General features: G+C 41.1%; 1 protein-coding gene across 1 annotated transcript in view; it reads left to right on the forward strand.

Moving 5' to 3' along the window:
- The first annotated feature begins 22,448 nt into the window (after window positions 1-22,448).
- MDFIC2 (MyoD family inhibitor domain containing 2) overlaps window positions 22,449-27,373 on the forward strand; it is a 42,496-nt gene continuing 37,571 nt past the window's right edge. Inside the window, exons 1-2 of the mRNA XM_054281097.1 lie at window positions 22,449-22,656; window positions 23,310-23,397. Coding sequence (XP_054137072.1) covers window positions 23,310-23,397 — 88 coding nt within the window. The 5' untranslated portion in view covers window positions 22,449-22,656. The remainder of the gene's footprint in view (window positions 22,657-23,309; window positions 23,398-27,373) is intronic.

Raw genomic sequence — 27,373 nt, forward strand, 5'->3', positions numbered from 1 at the left:
TCTAATGAACCAGCAAGATACAGCAACTGCAGAATCCCAAAAGACCTATTCCTGTTGATTGCCAGACTACAGCCACCATTTAATTCCTGCACCAGCTCCTCTTTGACCCCGCCGGCTCACAGCCAAATCACCTCCAATTCATCCCCTGACCTGAGAAGCACAGATTTGGGATGTTCAACCTCTGTTTGATATTATACATGTTCTGATCTGTTCAGTGTTTTTTCATGCTTTCTGACTCACTTTTATCCATAGTACTTTCATTCCCCACTAAATTATCCCAATGCATTTCATTAAAATATCTCATCATCAGAGGTATTATTCCACTTTCTACCTCTTTTACCTCGTGTGGATTGATTAAATCAGCATGATGGTAGCTGAGTAGTGTTTAGGACTCAGTGTGACCACATCTGATTTGTTCATAAAGGATTTTCCTTTCTCTGGATGCCAGGGGGGTGCAACTTGATGTTCACTTATTAGTGCCTTTTCTATTTAGAAAATCAGTTACTGAAATTGTTCCAGGTTAGTTTGTTTCATCAAAAGCACCAGATGAAATTAACACAATATTGACAGAAAGAGAACTTTAAACTCCACAACTGTGCCAGTATTAGCTGCTCCAAGGTAATTCTTGCAGTCTTGTTCTAACTTGCAGCAAACTTGGGATAATAATACCTTAATAGTAATAATACCTTAAATTTATACAGCAGTTGTTCTCCAGAACTATCCAAAGGCACTTTAGTGACTATATATAGTCATTACTTCACCTACCACCAAACTGCGGCTACCTTAGGATGGAACAAAGCTCTCACTTCCAGCTCCCTGCATCTTTTAAAATGAGATTGGAGAAGAAAAAGAAACTCTTCATCATTTCAGGTAACCAGTTAAGTGCACAGAGGGCTGATCTCCAGGAGAATATTCATAGGATAGCTCACCCCAGTCCTGGGCAGTGTTTCCATACTTGGTTAGATGTCCCAAGTGCCTGAGATATTTGTATTTTATATGTACATAAGATACCTGTTGTCTCTCTAAGAGGGGATGTCTCAACCTGCTGCAAACCCACGAAAGGAAGATAGTGCCCAGAAGACTGAATTACATCTCAAAGCCCTTAGAATGAATGTCTTTTCTTCTTGTTAGTCCACAAAGCCATGCCTTCCCGATATTTGCAATTCCAAGTTTTCTCTGTGTTCAGTTATTTTCATGGTAATTTGCACCAAAATTTGAGCCTTTCACCATGTGCTTGTCACTAACTGCCTTGCTGATAAAAGTGGGAAGATTTCATCTTGTTCCTAAGTCCCTGCTTGCAAAAATACCTCTTTTTCTGCATGCAAACAGCAGAATTTGTTGAGTGAGAAGCCTTATTTCTACATGTGCTCTTCTCTCTCTCCCGCCCGCCACAGTCCCTACATGGCTACTCGGTTTCTTGGCTACAGCAGCCACCAGCAAGTTAACAACATGTCCCCCTACATGCTTGGCGAGGCTCCACGACGTATCTGCTGGCCCATTCTCTAGCTTGAGAAATGCTAAAAAGCATTGCTGGCATTTACATGTCTCATTGCTGCACTGCCATCGGCCCAAACACTCCTCCTTCCCTTTCCTTCCCGTTTTCCTTTCCCTTCCCAAGCAGCAGGAACACAGGAGGAGCATCCTGACCCAGCCTCGTGTGGTAATTCCAGCCTGGGCATTGAATGGCCAGGCTTGCTGGAAATGTGTTTCTGGATACAGGGGTGTGCACAGTAGAAGGGTGGCCTGTAGTGGAGGGAGTCGTGGCAAAATTATGGGATGCTCCATGATTAACAGCACTGGCAACTGGTGATCTGCCACGAGAAACTGCTTCAGCCATATGGTCTCCCTCCAGAAATAAACTCATTACACCAGATAAATACTGCTTCTGGGCATAGTGGAAGCATTTATCCTCTCTGGAAAGATGCAACATGCCTGGGGAAGTGGCAAAAAGCCTGGGATCAGATGACCCAGCTGTTCTCACCAAGTGACATCACCCTAGGCTGGGTTGGCCCTTGTAAAAATCTCCACTTCCTATTGTCTCCCCACAACCAGAAGCTCTTGCTGCCCAAGCCTTAATCCCATTTGGATGTGGGCAACCAGTGGAGCTGGAGCAAGGCTGTATTTAGCCTTTTATGGTCAGGCTGAACCAGAGAACAGCCTACTTAAGACATCTTTCCCCACAATTGAGGCACATGCAATTAGATGACGGCAACAGCATTACAGCATTGGGAAAATGCTTGATCAGAGCTCTCATACCTGTTGGAGCAAAGTTCCCATGGGATGTTTACAAATGGTTTGTCAAAGCAAAACCCTAAGCAGGCACATGGCACCCTTTGGAGGCACTGCCAGAGCCAGTTAAGGTGGTGGCTGCATTTGTAATATGATTCTCACACTTGGTGTTCTGTGGAGTGTGTGAGGTGGCACCAGGCACTGGTGGCACTCTGTCCCACGGAGGTGCCATGAACCTGTCAGGGCACCTGATATTGGCAGCGAGCTGTGAGTGTCACTGCAGGGCCAGCACTGCCTCAGAACAGAGCGGGACCTGGATGATTAACTCTTAAAGGAAGGCTGCATTGTGCTCCAAGGTAATTTTACTCTGGCATTGATTTGAGGTGCAATTTGAAATTCATGACAATCTATGTAAATGTGCTTGTGACACTGAAGAGACACACAGTGCGGATTATGCGTGACATCTTAAGAGCACACAGATTTTTTCATAAATACTCATGCAGTGTCTGCCTTTTAGACATCCTGGACGTTCTCTGGTCTTGGGTTACATCCATCACGTTTTAAATAACCCCCATGATTATATCAATACAAAAGAATTTAGTTTGGCTTCTAATTCTATCTGCAGATTTAATAATCTTCTCCGTGTAAATGTAGCAGTGAATAAGATATTTAAGGGTCACAGGTACTGATCGTCCATCTTTTAAAGTGGGAAATGTAAGAGGAAATGGAAACGGTGAGGAGGGGAAAGGAAATGCTGGAGAAAGGAGGAGAAAGCAGCCCTCCCTCCCTTGCTTTATTTTCCCTCTGCATTGATAAGGCTGCTTGACCACAAAGAGGACAGTGGTGATATTCTGCTGTTTCTTAACACAGCACGGCCTCCCAAATGTCAATAAAACAACCAAGAAGAAATAGGAACAGACAGTGATCTAAAGCAGACAGTGTGCTGACACTGCAGGTAACCCTAAAGGGGTTAAATCCAAAACGAGTTACAGAAAGAGGCTCTTTCATGAGTGAGATAAATATGACTAAAGCACTTTTACTAGAGACAGTTAAAAATAAAACCTTAAAGAAGAAAAACCTGCATTCATTTTACCCGACAGACACTATTATTTCTAGATATTTCAGATTCATTTGCAAGTTAGGAAAATTGCGGCTGGGGGGGAAAAAAAAAATGTTAGCAATGCCATTTACAAGCAGAAATTCTACTGTGTTGAGTCATAAACTGCCCCCTTGCCTCAGCTGTATTCGGCTCCGGAGCTAAATCCATCCTTGTGCTCTTTCCTCACCTCATTTAGCAGCGGGGATATCTTTTGGATTAATTAGCGCAATCCCCTCGCTCAGTAACAACCGGTTGTTTTCTGGTCAGCCGTTCTGGGTATTGCTGTCTGTGACGCTCGGGTTGTTTGCAGGCGCTCCGGGCGCTGCGCGGGCGCTGCGCGGGGCGCGGAGCCGCTTCCCGGCTTTGCACCGTGCGGCGGAGCCGGCAGAGGGCAGCCAAGCAGGAATAATCCCAGCCGAGCAGGGATGCTGGCTCCAGGTGCTCCTCACATCAAACTACTGGCCTCAGAACACGTTTTTTCCCTATCCCCCTCTCCAGTTTTTCCCTCCTTTCCCAACAAGCGCATCCCTGGCAGGGCAGCTCGCTGCTTCTCACCCAGCTCTCTCCACCTGGGGAAGAGGCTCTGCACTGCCCAGGTAACCGGTGAGATTTTAAAAATATATATTTGCTAGAGGAAAAAAACCCCACTTATGCTGAAAAAGTGACCGCCAGAGTGGTAACTGGTGTTTGCACAAACTTCCAGCCTTACTGCGTGATCCAGCTCTAATGAGCATCACGAATAAAGTCGTGCTTTTTATCTTCAAATTATAGCAGCAAACAAAGGGGAATGTGGTTGTGCAGGGGAAGAACTGGTAGCTAAATCCTTGCAGGAGGGCTAAGACCTAGGGATCAATCTTGAAAATATTCATTCATGGAAAGGTTGAGGCTTGTGTGACTGTCCTTCATGAGCTTACACATGGAAATCTTCTACAGATATTTATAAATACCCACATGCATATAAAATATATGTAAACACAAAATTTCTTAATCCTACTTACTAAATAATTTCTAATTTCTAAATAATTTCTAATTTCTAAATTTCTAAATAATTTCTAATTAAAATTTGTATGTGCATATATATTTATACTTGCTTGGACCCTTTTAAGGAAATGTTTCCTTTTTTTAAGGAAAAATCATATTTGAAGTAGAATTTCAGACATCAGAAAAATATATGACATACACAGCAGCAAAATAATACTAAAACATCATAACTAAATAACACTAAAACATTATTTATGCTAGGGAAAAGCATTCAGAGTACTCCTAGGAAGTTACAGGGATCAAACTGAGAGTCTCTAAACTACTGGGAATTTTCAGCATAGTTAGCAGTCAATATGTATTCCAACCCATTTTACTTTAATAGGATGATTGCTTATGAAAATTCCTTACTCTTTGCTCCAGCCTGAAATGAAAATAAATAAAAGACTTTTTAAAAAAAAATCTTGGTTTGAGCAATCAATTAATTAAGAGTGGGTAAATTGAAGTATTTACAAGCTCTCTGGGATCCAGTGGCCACAGGCAGGGACCCCCACACCCTTCCTGCACTCACAGAAGCAGAAATGGGCCATCATTACCCTTCAAATACCAGCCATGGATGTGGCCCTTGTCTTGCAACACCACAAAGTTATTCCAATTTTTGGCTAATTTTGGAGAGAAGATGTACTAGCTTTAGGTTATTTTACAGGTTCATCACTGAGTGCATCCCTCTATCAGCTCACAAAGGACACTGGTTGTTTTCTTCTCTCCTTTTTATAAGCAGCAGGCAAAGCTACTGTCAAAAGAATGTTTTTACAGTAGTGGAAATAATCAGTGCAAGGCTAGTTTTTAAAACCTACCCCTAAAGTGCTTGGAACATTAAACAATTATTTATGAACACTTGAAACATTAGCTGTTCCACTTGAAGCCATTGGCAGGGCTTTAATAACAGCCCAAGCAATGCTCTGGAAGCAGCACCAAGGACTCTTGCTAGTCACAAACCCTTTATTTCATTTTTAAAGCCGCTGTTACTGCGCACCAAAATTAAAAGGTTTATCACTATGATTAAAACAAAATCTCATCACCAGCTTGAGCATCTATTCCCTTCAATGCTCCACTGAGACATTCCCTCCCTTTTTTGACTGTTTGGCATGCCTTTGCTTTCCTTTGCTTCTTCCTAAAACTAGTTATTCCTGGGGAAATCTTGACTGGGGCACTGCCTACCCTTTCTCCCAGGATTTGGGTGTATTTTCACATCAAGGAGACCAATTGACACCAGGTTAAATAGATTTTCTAATCAGGATTGCAAACTCTTTGATAATGCAAGTACCCTAAAGTTCTACTAGAATAAAACTCTTTCTGGTAAGAGAGGGAAAGGGGAATTCAATGACAGATTTCTCAGTGACAGCAAAGACCACATTTACTGAAGTCTGCAGGTGTGCTTGTTCCTGCAGCTCGTGTTACCCAGGGAAACAAAAGCCTTCAACCTTCTTAATTTGATTTATTAACACCAAGATGTTCCAACCCCAAGCTGAATCCCATTACATGGGGTGCAGCACAAGCACATGGCCCCTTCCCTAGGATGGCACCTTTGAAGGGAAAGGAAAAGAAGAGGCTTTCCCATTTTGCAGTGAGGAAATCGACATGCAAAGAGACTGAGACAGACAGGGATGTGGGTGTCTGTCCCCTGGAAGGGAGCCCAATCCTTCATCAACCTGAGTCTGGTACTTTCAAACAATACATACCCCAAAATTTACCCTTTCAGTATCCAGCAACCTAAACCTGCCCTACACAAAGGCCCAAGGAGGGAGGCATTTCACAATCCCCTTTTAAATTTTAACACGTATTTCAGTTAAACAGCTTTTGTCCAGAATGTGAAAAAGCTCTGGCCCTGCTCCTGGAAGAACATAACAGATACTGCTCCTCTGTAGCCAGGTACCCAACAGGGCTCCTTTGTCATTCCTCATCTTGTGGTTATGGTGCTGCTCACAATTAGATTTATTAATTAATTTTTGCACAGAGAAGGAGGGACTCAAGCAGGGGGCAGAAAGGTGTTTCCCACCTTGACAAAGAGTTGTTGGCTGTTCAGAGAGGGAATCAAGCAGTGGTCACTTGACCATGTGTGACAAACCCAAGCCTTACCAGAAAGGCCACAATCTACTGGATCAAAGAGAAAGCAGTCAGCATGGTGTTAAGAAATAACTGAGGCAGAAAAAGCAGCATAAAGAATCTGAAAGACATGAATGCCTGAGGAAATGCAGATTTTGGGGAATCTGTGAGTAAACAGGCATATGACTGACTGAGCCAAAATATATACAGGATTTCACAATATTTAAATCATGGATCTTTGTGTTCTTAAAAATAAATTAAAACTATACCAGTGCTCACACATGGGGATCTGACAGAGGCTGGGTGCTACCAAACCTGCAGCCAAGGGCCTCATCCTGCAGCCTCCAGGGGAGCAGGGCTGGGAGCTGTGCTCAGCCCCTGGGGAGCTCACACCAGCACCGGCAGAGGCAAACCAGTGGTGAGTGGCTTTAATCTCCCACACGAGGAGCCCTAAGAGCATTTGAGAATCACACAACAGAACGTGCATTATCTGCCGTGGCCCCTGTGCCCTCTTTTTAAGGTGGCTGTTAACTTGGGGAAGGTACTGTGCCAAAGGAGCGGAAAAACTATTTGATCACATTCAGTGATATTGCTGAGAGCAACAGGGAAAGACATTTGAAAAAGTGGCTTGCAGTCATTTATATACCTCTTTCCACATGTTAACCATTCTTACTTTCAATAACCATGCACCAGCGCTCTTGCTGCATTACCTTATAACTCCTTTTCTTCTTTATGGTCCTTTGTGGACACATTTTCACCTGTTTAAATCTCTGCATATCTACTAGGAAAAAAATGAGAGACATACACACAGGTACTCTGTCCTAAGTTATAAATATATTAGGGACATACAAATGTCATCAGAGCCCTTAAATGCAGCTTCACTGGCTCCCACTACAGAGACACATCGTTACTTGCGGGAAATGCAGCAGCCAAAATCTGGGAATGTTCCTGGGACTGGTGCTTCTCTCTCACCCAGGTAATTTCTTACTCAGTGTGTCTTCATCTTATTAAAAGAGCTGCTCTTTCCATTACAACTCTGCTGCTCTGCTAGTTTTCCCTAAAGAGATGTACAGCCTGCTTTGCTTGTATTGACAAACTAAGTAACTATCTTGCAATCCTGGAGTGGAAATCTTGGGCTTACAGGGCTGCCAACAACTTCTGAAAACTTACCAGAAGTTTGGCCACCTACATCAAGGGCAACATTCTCATAAGCCATGAATTTGCAGAAAAAAAGATGGACAGCTACCCATGTTTCCTCTCTCTTCCTAGTTTAGGTCCACTCACTCCCCCTCCCTAAACTCCCCTGTCATCTCCTGAAGGTGTTGGACCCAGCTCATCTTGCACATCTGTGACACAATTATATAAATAACAAAAGTATCTGCAAAGCCTCTCAGGCTCCTAGTCACCTGCCATTATTCTTGCTGACTTGGAAGATATTTTGGATCCTCCCTGAATTATATTTTCAGAAAGATGTTGACCCTCCTCTAGGCACCTGTGATCACCATATGTTCAGGAGGGCTCAGCATCTGGAAATGGGAGCTCTTTGGGAGTGTGGCTGAACCTGCCACTCCTGGAGATGCTGATTCTTGTGATGATCCCTACCCCAGCTTTGGACATGGAGAGGAAGTGGGTACACCTGGAATAAGTTCAGATTGAAATGGCAGCTTAAAGCTCATGTAGGACTCTTCTCAAGTGCCTCTGAGATCCCTGGTACACACATCTTATGAAAAGTACTTATGAGTTTGAAGATACTCCTTTTAACATGGCAAACTGCACCACACTCCTATTTCATGATGTGTCTCTAGTCACACTCTCAATGTTGGGTAGAAACATTGCTTCAGATTTCAGAAGAATTTTGGGAAAACTCCCTGTAAAAAGGGGATGGATTCTTTACCATTTTCTGTATCCTTCCTGATGCAATTCCTGCAAGCAGACAGAGCTGGGAAATCCTTGCACCTCTGAGCAGTCTGGTAATAAGAGCTGAGATCTATGCAGACACTGAAAGCACTGGGTAAAGCTTTGGTAAAGCATCTACACAGCAGCCAGAACCACCTTCTTTCTACTCAAATTCTGTGTCCTTAGCACTGCCTTGCATAGAAGATTTTTCTAAAGGGATGAACTGAAAATGCAAAGGGACGGCTGTGCAGTAAACAGCTTTATCAATGATTTCATTTGCAGTCCAGAAATACCAAAGAGCTTTGCAATTCAAAATGTTAACACACAATCTCAGACCCAGGGAGCTTGCCACTTAGAACTGAAAGTATATGACAAAGAAAAGGAATGAATAAGATGCTCAGGGTGAAGATGTAGAGAATAAATTTAAATTAATCTATATTTTAGGACTCTGAGCACTAGCTATGGTTCATCTCTTTTTCAGTTATTGATCAAGTTGTAACTTACTAGTTCTTTATGAAGGAGACAAGACCATTTTACTACTATGCATGTTTGAGAAATCAAAATATCACCAGCATATGAAGAAGTTGGATTTCCAGTTATGAAACACACGTTTGACTCCTAAGAATGCTGGAGGCTGAATAAAGGTTAAAAACTCAGAAATAATATTGTTCCTGCAACTTTTGCAAAAATCTTTGAGAGATGAATTTAGCAATATGTGGCTTTTAATGGTGTTACATTAAACAGCAGGATTTCCATATGGCGTGAATCTGCTGAATTGTATCGAAGATGGGGATTTTGTTCCAAATTTCTATGGCATTCTGTGATTGTGTCATTAGATACCCGCAAGCCTTTGCTACAATGAAGAGTACAGAATGTGCCAAGTAAAACAATCTTGAGTGTGCCTTCCAAGGGAAAATACTGAGACTAACGTTTAAAATTCCCCAGCCCCATTTTCTTTGAAAAGCAGCGAGTTCTTTTTGTTAGAAAAGGGTTAAATGGAAATGTGTCATTTTCATAATAATAATGTGTTTTATATTGAAATTTGTTCTTCGCGTCTTTTCTTTTCAGTATAAGTGTTGGTGTGTATGAGTGATATGAGGATAAGTTTGTGAGGGCAATTACCCATTATTGTTGAGTAGCTGAGTAGTCCCCTGAGCAAACTCATGCATAATTTGTTTGTTCATAAGATACTGTAGAGCTGAGGCTGCAGTATCTTCTGTGCCCCAGCTTATGGGAAAATGGAAGCTTTTTCCCTCTACTCTGCATTTCTTACCCTATTGTTTGAACTCTGATCATCCTTCCTGCCCCTCTATTATGGGCACCTTCGCTGAATAGGAATCGCATATCAAGCGGGTGAAGGTCAGAAATACATCATATAAAAGGGGAAACAGTAAATTCCTTTTACAAGATTCATTATGATAATCATGTCCAAATACATTATTAGAAGCATTAAAGAAATCCTTTTCTAATTTATTTTTGTGCCTCTTACTATCTGCATATCCCTGTTATCTGGGAGAAACAGTGTGGTCTGCGAAGTTGAGGTTACATTCGTGCGGTGGTCTTGGGATAGGCAGGACTGCCTTGAGATACAACTTCAGTGTTAAACAATTTTCCACATTTTAAAAAATTCTAATCTTTCCTTGCGTGGTTTTCTCCTCTTACATCTCTCTCTCCCTTTATCTGTGAGAGGACTTGCCCTTTTCCTCAGGTAGCAGCATCCCTATTACCTCCTTCCCTTGCACACACCACAGCAGTGATTTCTTGCTTTACTGATCAGCTCTTGTGCAGCTTCACCCTGGAGGAGCCCCACAATTTAAATGTTGCTGTCTGCAGCCCTTCTTCTCTAAAGAGCTGCACACATTTAACATCAGGCTGTCTGGGCAATGTGTTTTGTTATTAAAATTGCTGTAATAGGAATGCGAGCTTTTCAAAGTGATTCATAAGTGCACTAAGACAACTGTGTGCCTTCATTTGCAAGGGTTTTCCACCCACCTTTTTTGTTTTTAAGCCAAGGCAGTTCTATCCTGCACCACAGAGAGGGAGGCAGGCTGATAAACAAGACATCTTAGTAGGAGATACAGGTATTTTTGTTGAGACACTGTTTTCTTACAGGATTTAACACTTTCTGTTACCCAAACTCCTCTTATTTTTTGCACAGGGGCCACAAAGTTTTTCCTCAGTAGCTGCTCAGTAGTTGAAGGCAGCACCAGAAACAGGAATGTATCAAACTGTTTGACATTGCTACCATGCCACATTTTGGAAACTTATGGTTTGGGACATTTAAAGGGTTTCTACCAATGCTGCTAAAAATAACATATGAGAATCATACTTACAATTCTTTGAGTACATTTCACTAATTGTATAACTGATTAAGAGTGAGATTTTCACAAAAGATTAGCCTTACAAAATCAGCAGAGAATTTACCACTAGGTTGGTTTATCCTTCTTTAGGAGCAGTACAAGACCAACACAAAGCACTGGACAATCCCAGGGTTACACTTTCCTGTTTGGACAAAGCATCATCATCTACAATGAATTATATTTATATTCCACCTGTACCAAGCACATTTTTATCATGACAAAATGCTTATTTTCTGAAAGTAATAGTACAAACAGGAGAATGAAGGATCAACATCTAGATGTCAAAATTATGTATTTTCAAATTGTTTTGAATAAAACAACTGATTGGACAAGAGACATATCTTCATTACATGCTTTATGTGCATTGCCCCCCATTGGTAAAGTATATGAGAATCTAGTTGAAGCAAGGTCCTAATATCTCTAATATAATTTGCATCAAGTCCTAATGCTGCAGTTTGGAAGAAATGTTGGATCAACAGTGTTTATCTGTCCCTTTGAAGCTCTCCTTGGGGAATTCTAGCATAAGGCATTTGTCAAAGCAGCTCCCAAATTCACTCACACCTGAACAGAAAGAGCTGAAAACTGAACAACATAATTCTATGTAAGAAAGAGTAAAAAACAAAAATCCATGAAGTGCCTGAATCCAGTTATCAGCTTGTAACTTATGAAGACACACTAAGTATCCTCATTCTAGCTCCAGAGAAATGAAATTCTCCAAGAATTTCCAATGTAGGGCTCTCAGACTTGCTTTTGCCTGCTGAAATTTCCCAATAAATACATTGGGGTTCCGGAGTGATTTAAATGACAATGCCAGTCATTAATTTTGGTACAAACTTTGGATGAGCCCTCCAAGACTTTATGACACCTTCCTTCACACATGGAACTCTGCCACCAGAGCTTTTATCTCCTCTTTTGCTCTGGCTAGTGTTATTAGTACCAGAAATGCTGTTTGGATGGAAAGAGGAAATGGAGGTATAGCTAATTTCTTAAAGGTGGGGCCATTAATCCTTTCAGAGGAATATTTGGATCTCAAGAATGTAGATCCTCTCAGGCTGGTGGCTCTCAGTTATAGATGAGCCTGAGCACACAGTCTCTGCAGCCAGATCCATTGCTGCACAGCCCTCAGGTGCAAGGTGAAGGGGCAGATTTTGTGGAAATAATTTAAAAGAAACAAAATAGATTTTTAAAATTATCCTGGGAACAAATGGCACACACAATATTGCTGTAAGGACAGCCTTTACTGGACAAGACTTATCACCATAAATGGGGAGGGAAGTGGTTAAAAAAATAGCAGACTGCAGAACTTGATATATTTGAAAAGAGGTTTCAGGGGTGTGATTTTTGGGGTCAGGGCAGCCTGTCTGTGGCCCAGAAACAACTGCCCCTCATTGAGGTGTGCATCATCTGACCATGAGCTGCCAATATCAAATGTCAGTGTAGATATGGGTAGGAAAATAGTTATAAAACACATTGGTTGTGGGTAAAAAGGCAACTTGTGCCAAGAACTGAGACATTAATTGAGATCATGAGCAAGGAACAGGGAAGTAGTGGGACAAAAATGCCATAAACAGATAATTAACTACTGAGAAAATGCACATTTTCCCCCACCATCCTCTGGTGACCCTAAAAATTATTCTGCAAAAGGATCTGATCTTTTCTCAAAAAGATACTCAAAGAGCTGTCTGCACTTTGTGTTTCCCATATCCATGGATCTCTAAGGGTTTGTATTACTTGGGACAGCAAATTTACTGACAGAAGAACAGACCCTGAAATTGATAAGACCTTCCCTGTTCACTGTCCTGTCAGCTTTCCCCTTCATTCTCATAGAGTTTTAATTTAAACAAATTAAATACTCAACAGCCTAAAAATATACATGGTACTAATTGTGATCATCCTAAGTTTCTGTAGGTGATTTACACAGATCCCTCAACATGCAAATGGTTAAACAAAGACTCTGTCTTTTCAAGGTCCTTAGCTGGTAGCTGGGACTTGCACTACCCCATCTTAGCTCTAAATCCTTATCAGCTACTTGAATTTTTAGTGTATTTTAGGATAATCATCACAAGTCTCGAAACAGTGAAAGGAACATGCTCCAGAAGGTATGCTATGAAGAACTGCTACCGTGGTGAAGAAAAATGTTTAGATCACATCACTCAAAGCCATATCTAAGGTCTAGAAATTTCTATGCAGCGGCTCCAGGGGCTGAACAGCAACAGGAACAGCCTGACGTAAAAGATGTAGCATCTGAAAACTTGAGAGTAGTTCTTGGTGTCCAAGACACTTCTATTCCTCAGCAAGAGCTCATAAAGAGCTGAGAAGACACTGGGGAATCACTTGGACAATATGACTTGCAGTTAAGCCCTTGATCAATCAGTGTAGTGAAAGGAGCAGTATCACTCTTCGGAAGTTAATTAGACACTAAGAGTAATACTCTAGAAAGCTTTGAGAGCGGATTGTGTAAAGACAGCTCCCCATATAAATCATTACTATACCTCAAGTCTGAATTTCCATCAATTATTAAAGCTTTCTAGGCAAGCTAAGCAGATATTTCAAGACGCATATTTCAGAAATTTCCACATGTTAAAAATTAAGCACTGTCAAACAAGCTGGGCCAGGCAATGAGAGCCTTCGGAGCTCCCCACCCCGATGTACTCATGTCACTCATTCCATCTCTGAGGGATGTGTCAGGCTCCACTGTGCCACTGCCGCCTCAACCAGGGCCTTTTGGGCTCTTTTCCCTGGATTTGGCCACAGCTGAGGACGTTCAGAAGTGCTCCCTGGTTCTTCAGAGCGCTTTGGGTCAGCAGCGTTTTATATCATGGCACAAACAAAGGAAAAGGGGTGTGAGAGAAAGGATGAGGCAGAGGGGACTGTGGAGAGAAGTTTGTGTTAATAACCAAAGCCTGGCTAGGTGCTAGGAGTGAGCCTCTTCTCCTCATTCTTCAAATTCCTCCATGGTAGTTTCCTTGCTTTTTTCCATGTGATCAGACATGGAAAGAAACAGATCTGGACCAAAGATGTAATTTGAACAAACCCTCCTGGCAAACTCAAATGTTGAGAGAACTCAGACTAAGCTGATCCATGGCTTTTCTCTGGAATTTAAGTAGAAACAAAAGTCCACTAAAATGCCCTCATTTGGGATGATGGCATTAATTCCTTTCTAAATCCAGCTTCACAGTAAAGTATTGGAGCAGGGGTCTTGTTGCTGTTTTGACTTAGATTTCAAGAATTTCCAGCTAAGACTAACAGAAATACAGCTTAACATATTCTGAAATAGATCTGCATCCTATGTAGGCATCTCTTGTGCTTCTGTAGTTAAATAAAGGAAGAAAATCGAGGGATTTTTAGTAATTGCAAACATGTGGGAATACAATCCTCCTATTCTATTTGGTGGGTCATTTTTTTGCATTGAATACAAGTTAACTTTATTTGTAAATAAAAAGTAGCCTTGCTCTTTTTCTTTTTTCTTTCTTTTTTTTTTTTGAACCAACAAAATAGAAAAAGATTGGCAATGAAAATATTCCAAGGATTTAGAGGGAATAGCAGGCTTTGGATTTGCATGCAAAGCTTTCAATGTGATGAAATGTACCCAAATAGAGTGTCGCAATTTTCGATTTTTCAAATCAAGATACTGCAATATTTTTGGACACTCAAGGCTTTGAACTGTTTATTTATTCATTTTCTTTCTTTACTGCCTTTTTCCCCTGAGAAACCTAACAACTGAAATACAGCAACAGCTCAGAATATTTATTGGAGAATACAAGCACTTAACAGGATTGCAAAATTCCAAGTTCTCTTGAAGGAAAAGCAGTAGGCATTAAAACAAATGCTGCTGATACTGTCCAACTTCTCACTTCTACAGAGAAGACACATCTTCTGCTTTCAAGATGAGGACTAAGCACAGCTGAATAAGTGTTAGGGTGCTTGTCATCCAAATTGCAGAGCAGAAGGAGATCTTTGGAAAAATATATAAATCCTATGTTTTACCACCCAGGTAATATTTGAAAATAGAGTCACTGTTGGTTTAGCTAAGGGCTAATGACTCCTGGTAATAAACCAGTTGTGAAAATAGAACAGCCATGGTGAGTGGTTTGAAACACTGCAGGCGGTGACATCAACAGTATTTTCAATTGCAGTTTTGGCAAGGATAGGTGGTGCTTTACAAGAGATAAAGAGCTGCCTGGTCCCTGAAGTCCGTGGGTACCTGTCTGGACAGAAAGATGCTGCCTAATATGAGAACCGCAGCTCAGAGAAATGTGGATACAGAGGCTGGGCAGCCTGTGCCACCCTTGGGTGAGAGAGCAGAGGGTGAAGTGCTGCCCGAGAAGGCAGAGGGTCTCCATGCCAGGACCTCACAGAAGCACAGTTCTCCTCAGAGATTTTATTCACACTTGACAGATTTTTTTTCAGAATGGGCACAGGCCTCCTGCTTCCTCCTCACACTTCCAGCAAAGCAGGTGGAGTATTTGAAAAACTCTGACCTTGTCCTCAGACTTTGCATGGCAGGACAAGTTGCCTTGCACGAGTCCTTGTTTGAACCCAAGATACAGCATGAAATAAAAATTAGCAGCTTCAATCATATGATCACCTCCTATGTTAATGAATGAGGGAGTAGAAATAAGGTTGCCTGAGCAACCTCAGCTCTGGAATTGCTTAATATCAGAGTATTTGGCTAAGCAACAGGAATAATTTCCTTTTACTACCGAGGAGGTTTCTTGGACAAGTCTAGAGAGCACATTGCCTGTTTACACTGCAGGGAGTGAGGATACAAACATACACATCTCATTTCTCTACCTCATCCCAGTTTAGGGTCTGAGGTTGTCAACAGGGCAAAGCAGCACTAAATCCAATCCAAGGGCTGCCTGAGCTCATAGCCAGGTTGTTCCCCAAAATAAAACACATTTCCACATGCCCTTCCATGGTTTCTCTCACCAGAAGCCAACCAAACCTGCAACAACTTTAACAAATTGTTTTCAAGTTCAGGATGAAAAGTAATGTCATCCTCAAAACAAAACAGGAGAAAAAAGACCCTATTCAAATGCAAACATGAATTGGATACTATTTCGCCTGTGGTCTACCTTCCTCCACTTCATTTCAGCCTGCTACATATCAAAAAGATTTTGATACTTAAAAATACAATACACAAATACAATACAATACAACAAATAACTAATACAATGATTGTGTTTGAAGTATCATGGTATATAGAATCAGACAATTCTCCCCTTTCAACTACAGTCCATAGGATTGCACTTTTTTCCTGAAATCCTCTAGGATTTGAAAAGAAATGGTCCCAGTTTAGAATGACAGTGCTCCAAACAGTTCTTGTGTTTTCGATTAATTTTTGGTTGTATTGGTATTCTGTTCCAATTAGCCTCTGTTAGTGCTTCAAAGCTCTATCTTATCTGCAGATAACATCAAAGATGAGAGCTTCCACTTTTAAATTTGGTTTGTAGTTATTTTAAAGATACAAAGACATAATTTGTGAATAGCTGATCAAATAGAATAAATACATCTTTGTTTTGGCTCCAAAAGGGCCAGAAAACTACTTTTCTTTTTTAAGTTCAATTTCATTTAGACATCAGGCCTTATTTTCAGGGTTCTGAACTCCTGAAGCTCACGTTTCCTTCAGTTGCAGTTGCATGTGCTCAGGGAGGAAACACATTTCCTCTTAAACAAAACTTTGAGACTTCACAATTTTCACCATTCCAGAAAATCACAGGATGGTTTGGGTCAGAAGGAATCTTAAAGATCATCAGGTTCCAACCCCTCTTCCATGCCCAGGGACAAATTTCTGGAGACCAGGTTGCTCAGAACCCCATCCAGCCAGAATTTAACACTTCCAGGCCAACTTTTCATTAGTCCAAATCACAGATCTTACAAAGAATCTCATAGAAGCATTAGCAAGAAAGATTCCAGGTAACCCCTTTGACCACCAACCTATTCTCTCCTTTAGGACAATCTCTTAATCTCTCCTGCCAGACCTGTTCCCCTCCAGCTGGAAGGAAACAATCATGCAGGAGTTTCACCTGAGGTTTCTTATACCCCAGTGAGAGCCTACCTAAGAGTTCACCAAGTTTCTGATTTGTTTACTGCTGATCCTGACCTGATCAGTATTTAAACAAGACAAACAAACCCAGCAGAAATGCAAAAATCTCATTTCAGTAGTGGTTAGCTAAGAAATAATAGTGCTGACTTCAAGGCAACAACAAATTCCTTTGACACCTTCCTGAAATAACGTAGAGATCTAATTTTGTCTTTTTCTTGTAAGAGTAATTTAGACAAAACCCCTCCTTCTCAGCTCCACTCAGCACCTCCGAGAAGCGACCACATTTCAACCACTGTTGGGAAGCAGCTTATTTAAAAGCATGAGGGGAAAACACTCAAGTCAGTTTTCTCTCTGTTTAAAAAGCACAGTGATTTCACTGACATCTTTTCTGGGATAGTGCTGTTTAGGGAGCTGCTGTCAAGCTTTGCCAGTCAACAAAGGAGTCCGTAAGTGCTCAGGTTCCTCTTCATTAGAAAATACTTGCCACCAGCTTTTTACATTTGATGGAAGATGTAACAAATCACTCTTGTGCCTACCTGGCTCACAAATAATGTTAAAGACAGTGTGATCTGCCTGTCAGTGCTCTCAGTCAGTGTCTTCACTTCTGAAGGCAAGAGGGATTTTTCCCTGTGTCCCCACATGGGTCATACTGATGCTCAAGAAGATGGCTCTGTGGTTTAGCAGACCATGAAGAGTCAGAAATTAAAGATATTCATGGATTCCTGAAAGGGAATGAACTGTGGGGGCACATATGTAGTTTGGGAAGCACAGAGCTTCATTTCTGACCTACTCCAAGCGCCTGCACTGCAGAGGCAAGGGATTTCCACAGATACTCTGCAAATGTCCACCAGATGATGGTGGGACCACAACAAGGTGAGCTAAAAAGCATGTTAGAGGTCAGGATGAGAGTTCAAAATGACCTTCACAAACCAGGAAAAACAAAGTGAAGAAGATTAGGGTGGCATTCTGGAAGCACTGCTGCACAATCCTATGCTTAGGTAGGTGAAAACAGCAGCATCAAAAAGGAAAACAACTGGTTACATTGCTGTGCTGCAGAGCAGAGTCTGGGGAACAGCATGGATTATAAAACAAACAGAAGTCAACAACTTCAGGTTGTCATGAAAATCAAACACTCTGGGATGTGCAAACAGGAAGAAAGCCTGTTAAATGTACCAGTAATCTCACTGCTCTGTCCCATGTGGGCAAGGCCTTAGGAGGAACATCACCACCTTTTGGACACCTCATTACCAGAAAGGTGGCACCAGCAAAAGTCATGATCACAGGCTAAAGAATGGGATCTAAATATAAGTATTGATAAAAACTGAGGGAACGTGTGATGACATTCCTGCAAAAGTTCTTATAGCAGATGAAAAGGGACAGGAAACTCAGCTTTGCATGAGCATTTCAGAAAGGATAAGAGTCAAGGGTTAAATCTACAGTGAAGGAAGAGTTGGAATAGAAATCATGAGAAGTTTATGTATTTGTTATCAGGATTGAAAAGCATTGAACTGTCTGGAAAGGGCATGTGCCTGACTGTCTTCACTGGACTTCAAGGACAGCGTGTCTGAGCATTGGCAGGAAAATCCTGAATTGAACCAAATAAGAAAGTGATTGTAAAAATATTCAGCTACTGGTGTGGCAATAATCCAAGATATCCAGCTCCTAAACAGCAGCAAAGAATTGTTTCAATGAAGACATTACCTTTATTTTTCACCTGTACACTCCCATAAAAGTCCTGTAGCTACTGCTGGTTGCCAAAGGCTACACCTCCCTGAGATGGTCACATTCCTGTCTCACTTATACAGCAGCAATTGTTCTGCTTATTTTCCATCTCATCATAAGAAGTCTGTCCCAATTTTTGCTGTGATGCCCCAGAAGCTTCCAATTATTTTTCCAGAAGTCTCCTGTAGCAGGGATGGATGCTAGGATGGCAGGTTATGGCTCCAGGGCTAGAGCCTGGGTCTCTCTGCCTTCCCCATCCTAGAATCACACTCATCCTCACATTTATTTCACACTGGAGCTTCATCCTCTTTTCCCAGCAGTGTCCCAATTGTCACTTTTTCGCACAGACACCAAGTAACCTCCCTGCCCTCCTGGGCAATTAAAAATGTGCAGTCTCTCTCTTTTCTTTACTGCTCAGTGGAAATATGGACCGTTCTTAATTTCACTCATTTGGGCTTTCTGCATGTTATGAGTGACCTCTGTACTAACCTGCCTTTGCAACTCTTTCCAAGGTTTTATTCCATCCTCCAGCCTGAACTCAATCCCAGACTTTCACTGACCTGCAGTGGCACCGAGTGGAAAAGTGAAATAAAGCCCTGTGTCTCCTCTTGCAGGACACAGAATTACTGAGAAATTACCTAGAGTGTCTACAAGGCAGAGTGATGAGGAGGAAAATCTTATCTTTGTACTGCTCTGGGTCTCTGCAGCATATAGATCATTTGTCAGTGCCAGTTTGAGGTGGGCTCTCCAAACAGCCTGTTTTGCATTTGAAGCCCTCACAGGACATGATGGTTCGGCTAAAAAACCATGCATTTTACATGAAATCACCAGGATAATTTGGCTGTATATCGTGTTCCCACAACTTAATATTCTACCTACAGATGCGTGATCAAGAGGAGATTCCTTAACTTTGACAGGGCACATCACATTATACTCACTTTATTATTGGAAATGATCACCCCAGGGTGTAAAAGGGAGCAAAGACATAGTTTCATCATACCTTTTTTTTAATAAACCACATTTACTGCAGTGTGGGGTATTCCAAAGCTACAGAGCGCCACTTGCCAGTGGACAAGTGGCTGTATTTTACCTGGATTGTGCAAGAAGTAACTGCTTAATTTAATGCTGCGCTGTGTAAAATTCACTCTGGAAAATTCAACTTTTAGCCACACAGTTCATATTCTCCAGTAAAAAGTAATTTCAGTAGTGAAATTAAATATTTTAAATGCTGTACTCATAGATGTAACCAAAAACTCTCCTCACTATGGCCACACATCCTCCCTTGTACTCAGGACAGGATCCAGTACTGGACCCTGATCTTAACTTTAACAGTTTTGATGTTTGCTAGAACCAACAATGAGATTTTTCTTCTGTTTTGATGGTTATTACAACCAACTAAAGTTTCCTATTCTCCAACTCCTCAAAGACTTGACTGCAGACCCAGTTGAGCAAATCAGAAAAATATACTCTTGAATCTCAACAAGCGCTTGATACAGTACATTTATCTGGAAACTGGTACCACATCTATTTTGGCATTATGATTTTTATTTTTAATCCTCCATTTAAATACCCTATTTCACAAGCAGGAAGGAAAATGAACATGGGATGGCCCATAGATATTTAGTAGCTATAAAATAAAACCTATAAAAACGAAAGTGAAATGAATTATCAAACCATAAACTAAAGTTCGGTGTTTAAAATCGGCCAGGGCTTTAAAAATTCAATTACAGCTTTAACAGAAACAAGTTTACTCAATATTTTAATAACCTTCTCTCATAATGTTTTTTTCCTCCTTTGCAAAACCTGGCATTACTGAGGATGTATGGCAAGGTTGCCTTTCCTCTAACTACTTTAAGATTGATTAGGAAACAGAAATATTGATGCATTTATCCAAAATAACTTAATTAAATGAAGCAAAAAATAGCCCACAGGAACATGTCTCAGTAGAAAACTGGAGCTGATCAAGATCATGAAAGGTTACATTTAATATTCCTGGACTGAAAAACATCAGGACCATTAATTGAATATCAGTAATGGAGAGTACAAAGAGTAAGAAAGTTATTTAATGTTTTCCTAACTGACTGGTGGGTTATTTCATGTTCAGTAACTTCTGTAAGTTTGCAAGCTACCAACACTTGGGGGTCCTGCAGGGCATCTCAGGGCAGCAGGTGAAGAGAACATCTCAGAGCACAAATCTGCATTACCTTGGTTAATGCTCAAATAAAAATGGATAAAACCCAATGGAAAGTGTTGTCTGTGTTGGCTTGGTGTTGACAAATTGGTATTTGTCAAGGTTTGGGGGATACATTCAGCTGTCTTCAAGCACCACTGGCTGCTCTCATGCTGGAGGCTCAGTCCAGGCTCAGTCCTGGCTCCTGCTGCCTTCAAAGAGAATTTAAGTGGCAAAACCCCAGAAGGACAAGACTTCAGGGGCTGTTATCTCAAGCCACAGCAGTTTTCAGGTCTGTGGTTTTACAAGGGCTTTCTCCTCATCTGTTTTACTTTCTTTGGGAGAGGCATTAGGATTTTGTTAAAACCTCCAGAAAAACAGCGAGGATGTGCCAGATGAACTAGGGAACTCTCACTCTAGTTTAGTTTGGAAACCACCCGTATCTTCATTTTAAACAGTGGCTTCTGAAATGCAGAGTAGCACCAGATCCAAACTACAATTAGAGAGGTTCAGACTGCTCTGCGTGGAGCCCAGATGATTTTATTAGGGCCCACCAGGAGCTCCACAGGCTGGCAAATCCAGCTGAAGAACCAGCACCACTGGTAAACTTAAAACATTGCAATGCAATAACATGGGAAAATAGGTGCTTCTAGGAGAATGAGGAACTGCAATTGAAAATACATCATTCCCAAAGCTGCATCCAAGGAGAATGGAACAAAGATCTTAAAATACTATCCCTAGAGTTTTCCCCCACCATGGTTGCAATTTTTTTGAAGTACCCTGTTTAAAATAGGTTTTCAAACCATGCAAGACTAATCATTGCAATTTGGAGAGGTAAGTAGGCCCTTAGCATGTAGTTCACAATTAGCTAAAGATGGTAGAAGAATCTCAGGTTGGTGCAGGAGATTTTTTAAAAAAAGAAAGAAAACTTTTTTTTCTAGCCAGAATGACATGTGATGGGAGAATACAGGAAGATAATTGTCATAACAAAGGGAATGTGTTATTATTTATTGGCCACACTTAAGCACTGGAATCCTGGATTATAGTATCTGGTGACAAATGTTGCTTGAAATTTTGTAAATATCACTTAAAAACTATGATAAATGAGTAATTCTGCATGTACTCCACAACCAACCCTTTCAAAACTCAGTTCTGGGAAGCAGAGCGACTTTTTTTGTCCTATATGAAAAGATTAAATGCCTAAGCACCCAAAAATCTTGTTCTCTTTAGGCTTCATCCTACTCTTACTACCAGTAGAGCAATATTGCTTGTAACTGTGGCAAGAGAATTTTTTGAACCAACTAACAAACTGAACTTTGTGGTGCCTTCCAGGTGTGGCACAGCCCACTGAGGTGGTCCCCTGGCCCTGTGTTGGTGCCAAACCCACCCAGCCTTGTGCTGTCCCCATCAGGGACCACTCAGCCCCATGGAACCAGAGGGAAGGGCTGAGCTGGGAGGGTCACAACACTCAGCTCCCCACGGGCTGAGACCATTCCTCTGCCAAAGTGACAGCTGAAAATAGATATTTAGTGTCTAATTTCTATATCCTTCAGTATCTCAACTTATATTTAGCCCAAACCATGGCACATTTATCTGATTTGTTGCTATTAATTTCCTGGTTCCCTTTCTATTTTCTTCCTCCTCTCACAGATTCACTGGGTTATGAACTGCAGTAATAACATTTCCAAGCCAATTTTTTCCTATTTGAAAAGCTTCCGATATTTTTCTTTAAATCGCTCCAATACTGCTGGGATACTCATTACCCTCCTCCTTCCCTCCCCAGCTCTGGAAGTGAATGCAAACAACAACGAGGGTGGTGGGGGGAGAGAGAGAGAAAAAGCCCCAAACCCTCAGCAGTAAGTTGGCTGATGCTGGCAGCCAGACAAATCTGGCACCACACAGCAGGCAGGCAGGGAGTGCACTGCTCATCCTTTCGCTTTGCTGTGTGTGGGGATGCTGGACACCAACAGCCAGCCAGGGATCCGGCCAAAGGCTGCTCTGCTCGGCGCCTGAACCCTGCTGCTCTGTGCCCGGGTGGGAGAGACAGGTAAAACCAGAAATGCTTGAGATTGCTGCCTTCTATTTCACTGGCTGCAGTTAGGAGAAGCCCAGGCTGCCTAATCTTATTCCTAGCACAAGGCATAGTGCAGGGGCTGGGCATGTAATGCCCTCAGGTACCGGGACTTGTTCGGGATTCTGCAGCAAATAAATTGGTGCAAGTGGCAGTAAAGGTTTTATTGTTTGGGGGGTACACTTTGTTCAAGTCGCCTTTATAAATATTTATTACTATTTATATAATTATAGCTCTCTGACAGCGGGCTTTACAGCAACTTTGAGCCACAATGAACAGGCAGCCTGGATGCCTCCTCCCCAGCCTGACTGTACCTATTCTGTGCGTTATGTGTTTATCTATTACCACCATGCTTTGAGCTTATAATTTATTTCATAATGTAATTTATAGTTACATTACAAAAGCATCCCTCTGCAAACAGCAACCATGTAATATTGATAAAGCATTTAGGGACAGAACATAAATTCAACGGCTCAGATATTATGTAGTATCAATAATCTGCAGGGGAAAAAAGTGTCTGTGTAAGTATGCACAATTTATTATGGCAGGAACCTAAACAGAGAACATCTTTCTCTGTCAAACTTTCTTTACAAGAACTTGACATCCTCAAATTCTTTTCTCTCCCACAGATGTCAGAGGACAAGACAGACAAGGTAAAAATCAAAGCAGCTGAAAGTTTTGAACATGAAAAGCAAAATATTTCTTGGCTGAAAAAAGGTAAGTTACTTTGAGTTATTAGTTACTGGTTTGTGTTCAGACATTTCTCTTTTTCTTACAAAAAAAAGGCAGAAAATAGCCTATGGGCTTGAATAGGGCCTGAAATTTCTACCATAAAAATTCCATAGCTTGACTTCTGCTCAATATGCACAGACAATTTCTTTTGTACAGAAAGGCCTAAATTATCAAATTTTGAAGTAACCTTAAATCTCATTTTTCTAATGTCCTTGCATTCCTGGGAAAGTTTCATTTGACCTGACCTATAAGTATGGATGATCATCTTACTTCTGATGACAAGTTTTTAGTAACTAAAACTGTTACTGAATTAGATTAATATTATTAGTTATTATTAATAATTATTTTCTCAAACATGAGTAAAGATCAACCCTGAATCTTCAGATTTGGCAGTGTCTTATCTTAGAATAAGCGCTTTGTATGTACAGAAACATAGACCTTCAAATGTAGACAAGTCATAAAAGCCAAGCATGGGAACCTTTCAGGTTTAAAAGGATGAAAAAGAAATGGTGTAAAGTACCTAATTTGCAACATACAGTACTTCAAATACTACGTTCTGTTTTTAAGCTCTTTTTAAAAGAAAAAAGAAAAAATTGCGAAGATTTCCTTATTGTTTCTACCCATAAAGAAGGAATCTTCTTAGGATAGATTTCTTGCTGAAAAAATTTGATTTGCTAAGTTAGAACATAGCTTATTACATCTTCATGCAAATTTGTTGGTCATAGCAGAATCCCTTTATTGCAGGCAAGTAGGATTTGAATTAAATAGAAGTTCCAAGAGCAAGCTTTCAAGATGCACAAGATAAAATTTAAATGTCCATGGCTGGGTGCAAATTATGCTTTTTAATGAGAACAGTTGCATTCTAATCCTAAAAAAACAATTTTGGGAAGACTCAACAAGTGACCTCATATTTTGAAAAGGCCAACTATGGGAGTATTGGGCAAAAGGCACATTTATAGCCACTGTTATGTCACCTGTAAGATGTGCATCACTATTTTAAGCTCGTGTCATTGGATGTACATTAGATTTTTTAGTTGCAAAAGTGTTTGCAGCAAAGCAGGCTTGAATTAATGCCCCTGCCTTGCAGCCTTCCATGTTTTTGCAGCACTTGCACAGAATGAAAAGCTCCCACTGCAGCAGGGCTCAGTGACCGCAGGGCTCACTGACCAGCCTGCAGACTTGGCTTGGCTGGACATGCAAAGTCCTCTGCTTGCAAGGGGCCAGTTAACTTCAACAACAACTCAGCAAGCAGAAACTTTGCAGTTTGAGTGTCCCAGAGAGAGATAAATCTGAGTGAGCAAACAGCAAACATGCAACTGAACTGAGTATTTATTCCATCACTAGAGAGTAAAACACAAGAGATCTGTAACTCTACAAAGGGATGTAAAAGTCCAAAGGATTTTACCACGTCTCTGAACAGGGTAAGAGTGATGGCAGGGCCCTCAGAGTCCCATATTGTGATTTAACCTCTGGTCCAGAGCTCCTCCAGGAGCCAGGTGCATCCCTCACAGCTGCACGCTACCTGAGCTCATTTCACTTAGCTAGGCTACTTCACAAGGTTTGATTCCTCCAGTTCCTATGCAGAGACTCTATGCAGAATTTCAGTATCATTAGCAACATTTCGATTGTTCTGTGCTTGGAAGAGCTGCAATCTCTCAGAAAGAGCCAAGTGTTGACTATTGGCACTTCTCCTTTCCAAAGTGCCACCAAGCAGATTTGGGCCTTGAACATCTCCTGCAGCAGTTGAGTCAATAACTGAACATGTCTCATGAGGAAAGCAAGTTTTCCTTGAAATAAGAATATGGAAATTATTTTATCTTAAATTGAAGTTTGTTTTTAAAAAAAATTGTCGTTGTTTCTTTGCTTCAAGCACTTCTGTGGTATGCACTGGGATTTTAGAATATGGTGAAACAAATTGTCTGGAGCAGAAGCTTAACTTCTATGTTTAAATGTTTTAAAAATACCTCATGTATAGATTTCAGGCATTCCAATAAACAAAGAATTGTGGAGAACAGACTTGTACTGTTTCCATCAGGCACAGTAAGAAGACTATATGTTCTTTTAGCATCCAGTGTTAAAGAAAAGTTATTTTTATTCATGGTTTTGTATTGATTATTTGTTCCTTCTAAAAGAAACAATCATGAACCACATAGTATCAGAAATAAACAACTAGGCTGTGGTTTTACTGTCTTTCCTAGACTTCAGTTTTTCCTAATGCTTTGCAAAGTTAAAGCTCATGGACTGGTTGTACAGTGGGTCAATGGCAAAATAAGGTATCTATACATTTTTGTCGTCTTTCAGCATTAGAAACTGTTTAATCAGGGCAGAGGGATTTTGATCTGGCTGCCAGTTATTTATCTTCTACTTTTTCTTGGAACAAGATAATTTACTTCTGTCATGAACTCTCTAAGAGCAGAAATCAAAGCCTTGTTCTGAGGGAGAACTTCCCCAAAGCAAAACAGAAACCAAACCAGTCTTGTCAGAAGTATTACAGAAAAACAGTAGGCTGGACACCTAGGCTTGTATCTTATCAGCAGGAAGAATACAAACAGTTCAGATCTGCCTCTAAATAAGTCATTTTCCCTCACAGATGTGCCCTCACACCCCTGCCAGGGGTGCACCAAGAAACTGATGGCAGTTAAAGATGACACAGGGACAAAAATGCTGCACAAGTCAGCACAGTCTGGGAAGTCATAATTATGGCCTTGGTCTGTATTTTTTTAAAGGACAATGACAAATTTATCCTTTCCTTTTCTTTTTTTCCTTGTACTACAAGCCTTTTACTGGTGAAGGGTCCTCTACAGTACCTGCAGAATGTAGAATCATAATTAAATAGTAATCAAAATGTAAATCGGGGAGAAGAGTGTTAAATGTGTTTTCTAGGTTAGCTTAGACTTTAAAAAGTCCCAAAACATCTCTATCTCTTGAGGCATTTAGCATTGAAGTCTAGATGTGGATAGCATGAAAGACTTCCAGGGATGAAAGTGAGAGCAAGGATGGTGAAATGTTTACAGTCCTATTCCAAGATGTCTCAGGGTAAGGAATATATACACCAGAAATGTTTTCTGATAGTATGGAATATTCTTCAGGACTATTTATTTCTAAAGATCACACAACAGATGAGAAACCCTGCATCTGGAGGGTATGCATCAGACCATCACATGCAAATCAAGCAGAATCTGAATGAATGAGCACAGAGAAAAGGCAGCTGTGACCTCAACACTGATGTGAACCAACCCAAGGAAAGCCTGGGATATAGCAGCAAAACCAGACAATGACTCCTATTTTCTGTAGGAGGGGAGATGGATATTGGTGCTTTCTTCTTCCCATGGGAGGAAAAGGGGAGTTGCTGGTGATGGGAGTTGGTTTTGGATGGAGATACAGAGATCCCCAAGTCAGTGCCTACAAAACATCAGGGCAGAGTGAAACATGGGTTCATTAGCAAAGAGGCACCTCAAAATTTATCTGCCATGGAAAACTGGAGCAGGAATCCTCAGTGCATGTGCTCTCCCCACTTATGCACATTTTATCCTGACATGCACAAAATAACATGAATGCCTAGAATATGACACATATAAATAAAGAACAGCCAATATAACTTGAAGATAATATTTGAGAAATGTCCTCTGCAAGGCCTTGCATCCCCACCTGCTTGATGCACTCATAATATTCCATGGAGAGAGAGTGACAGAAAAAGTGGGAAGTTTTTTAAAAATTAAAAATAAAATAAAATAAAAAGGAGAGATTGAAATTAGATGTTAGGAAGAAATTCTTCCCCGCGAGGGTGGTGAGGCCGCGGCACAGTGTGCCCAGAGCAGCTGTGGCAGCCCCTTCCCTGGAAGTGTCCAAGGCTGGGTTTTATGGAGCTTGGAGCAATCTGGGATAGTGACATATGTCCCTGCCCATGGCAGGGGATGGAACTGGATCACCTTAGAGGTCCCTTCCAACCCAAACCATTCTA

The sequence above is a fragment of the Melozone crissalis genome, unplaced genomic scaffold (assembly GCF_028551555.1).
Source record: "Melozone crissalis strain CALT ecotype California unplaced genomic scaffold, PUWL_Pcris_2 ptg000029l_1, whole genome shotgun sequence".
Lineage (NCBI taxonomy): Eukaryota > Metazoa > Chordata > Aves > Passeriformes > Passerellidae > Melozone > Melozone crissalis.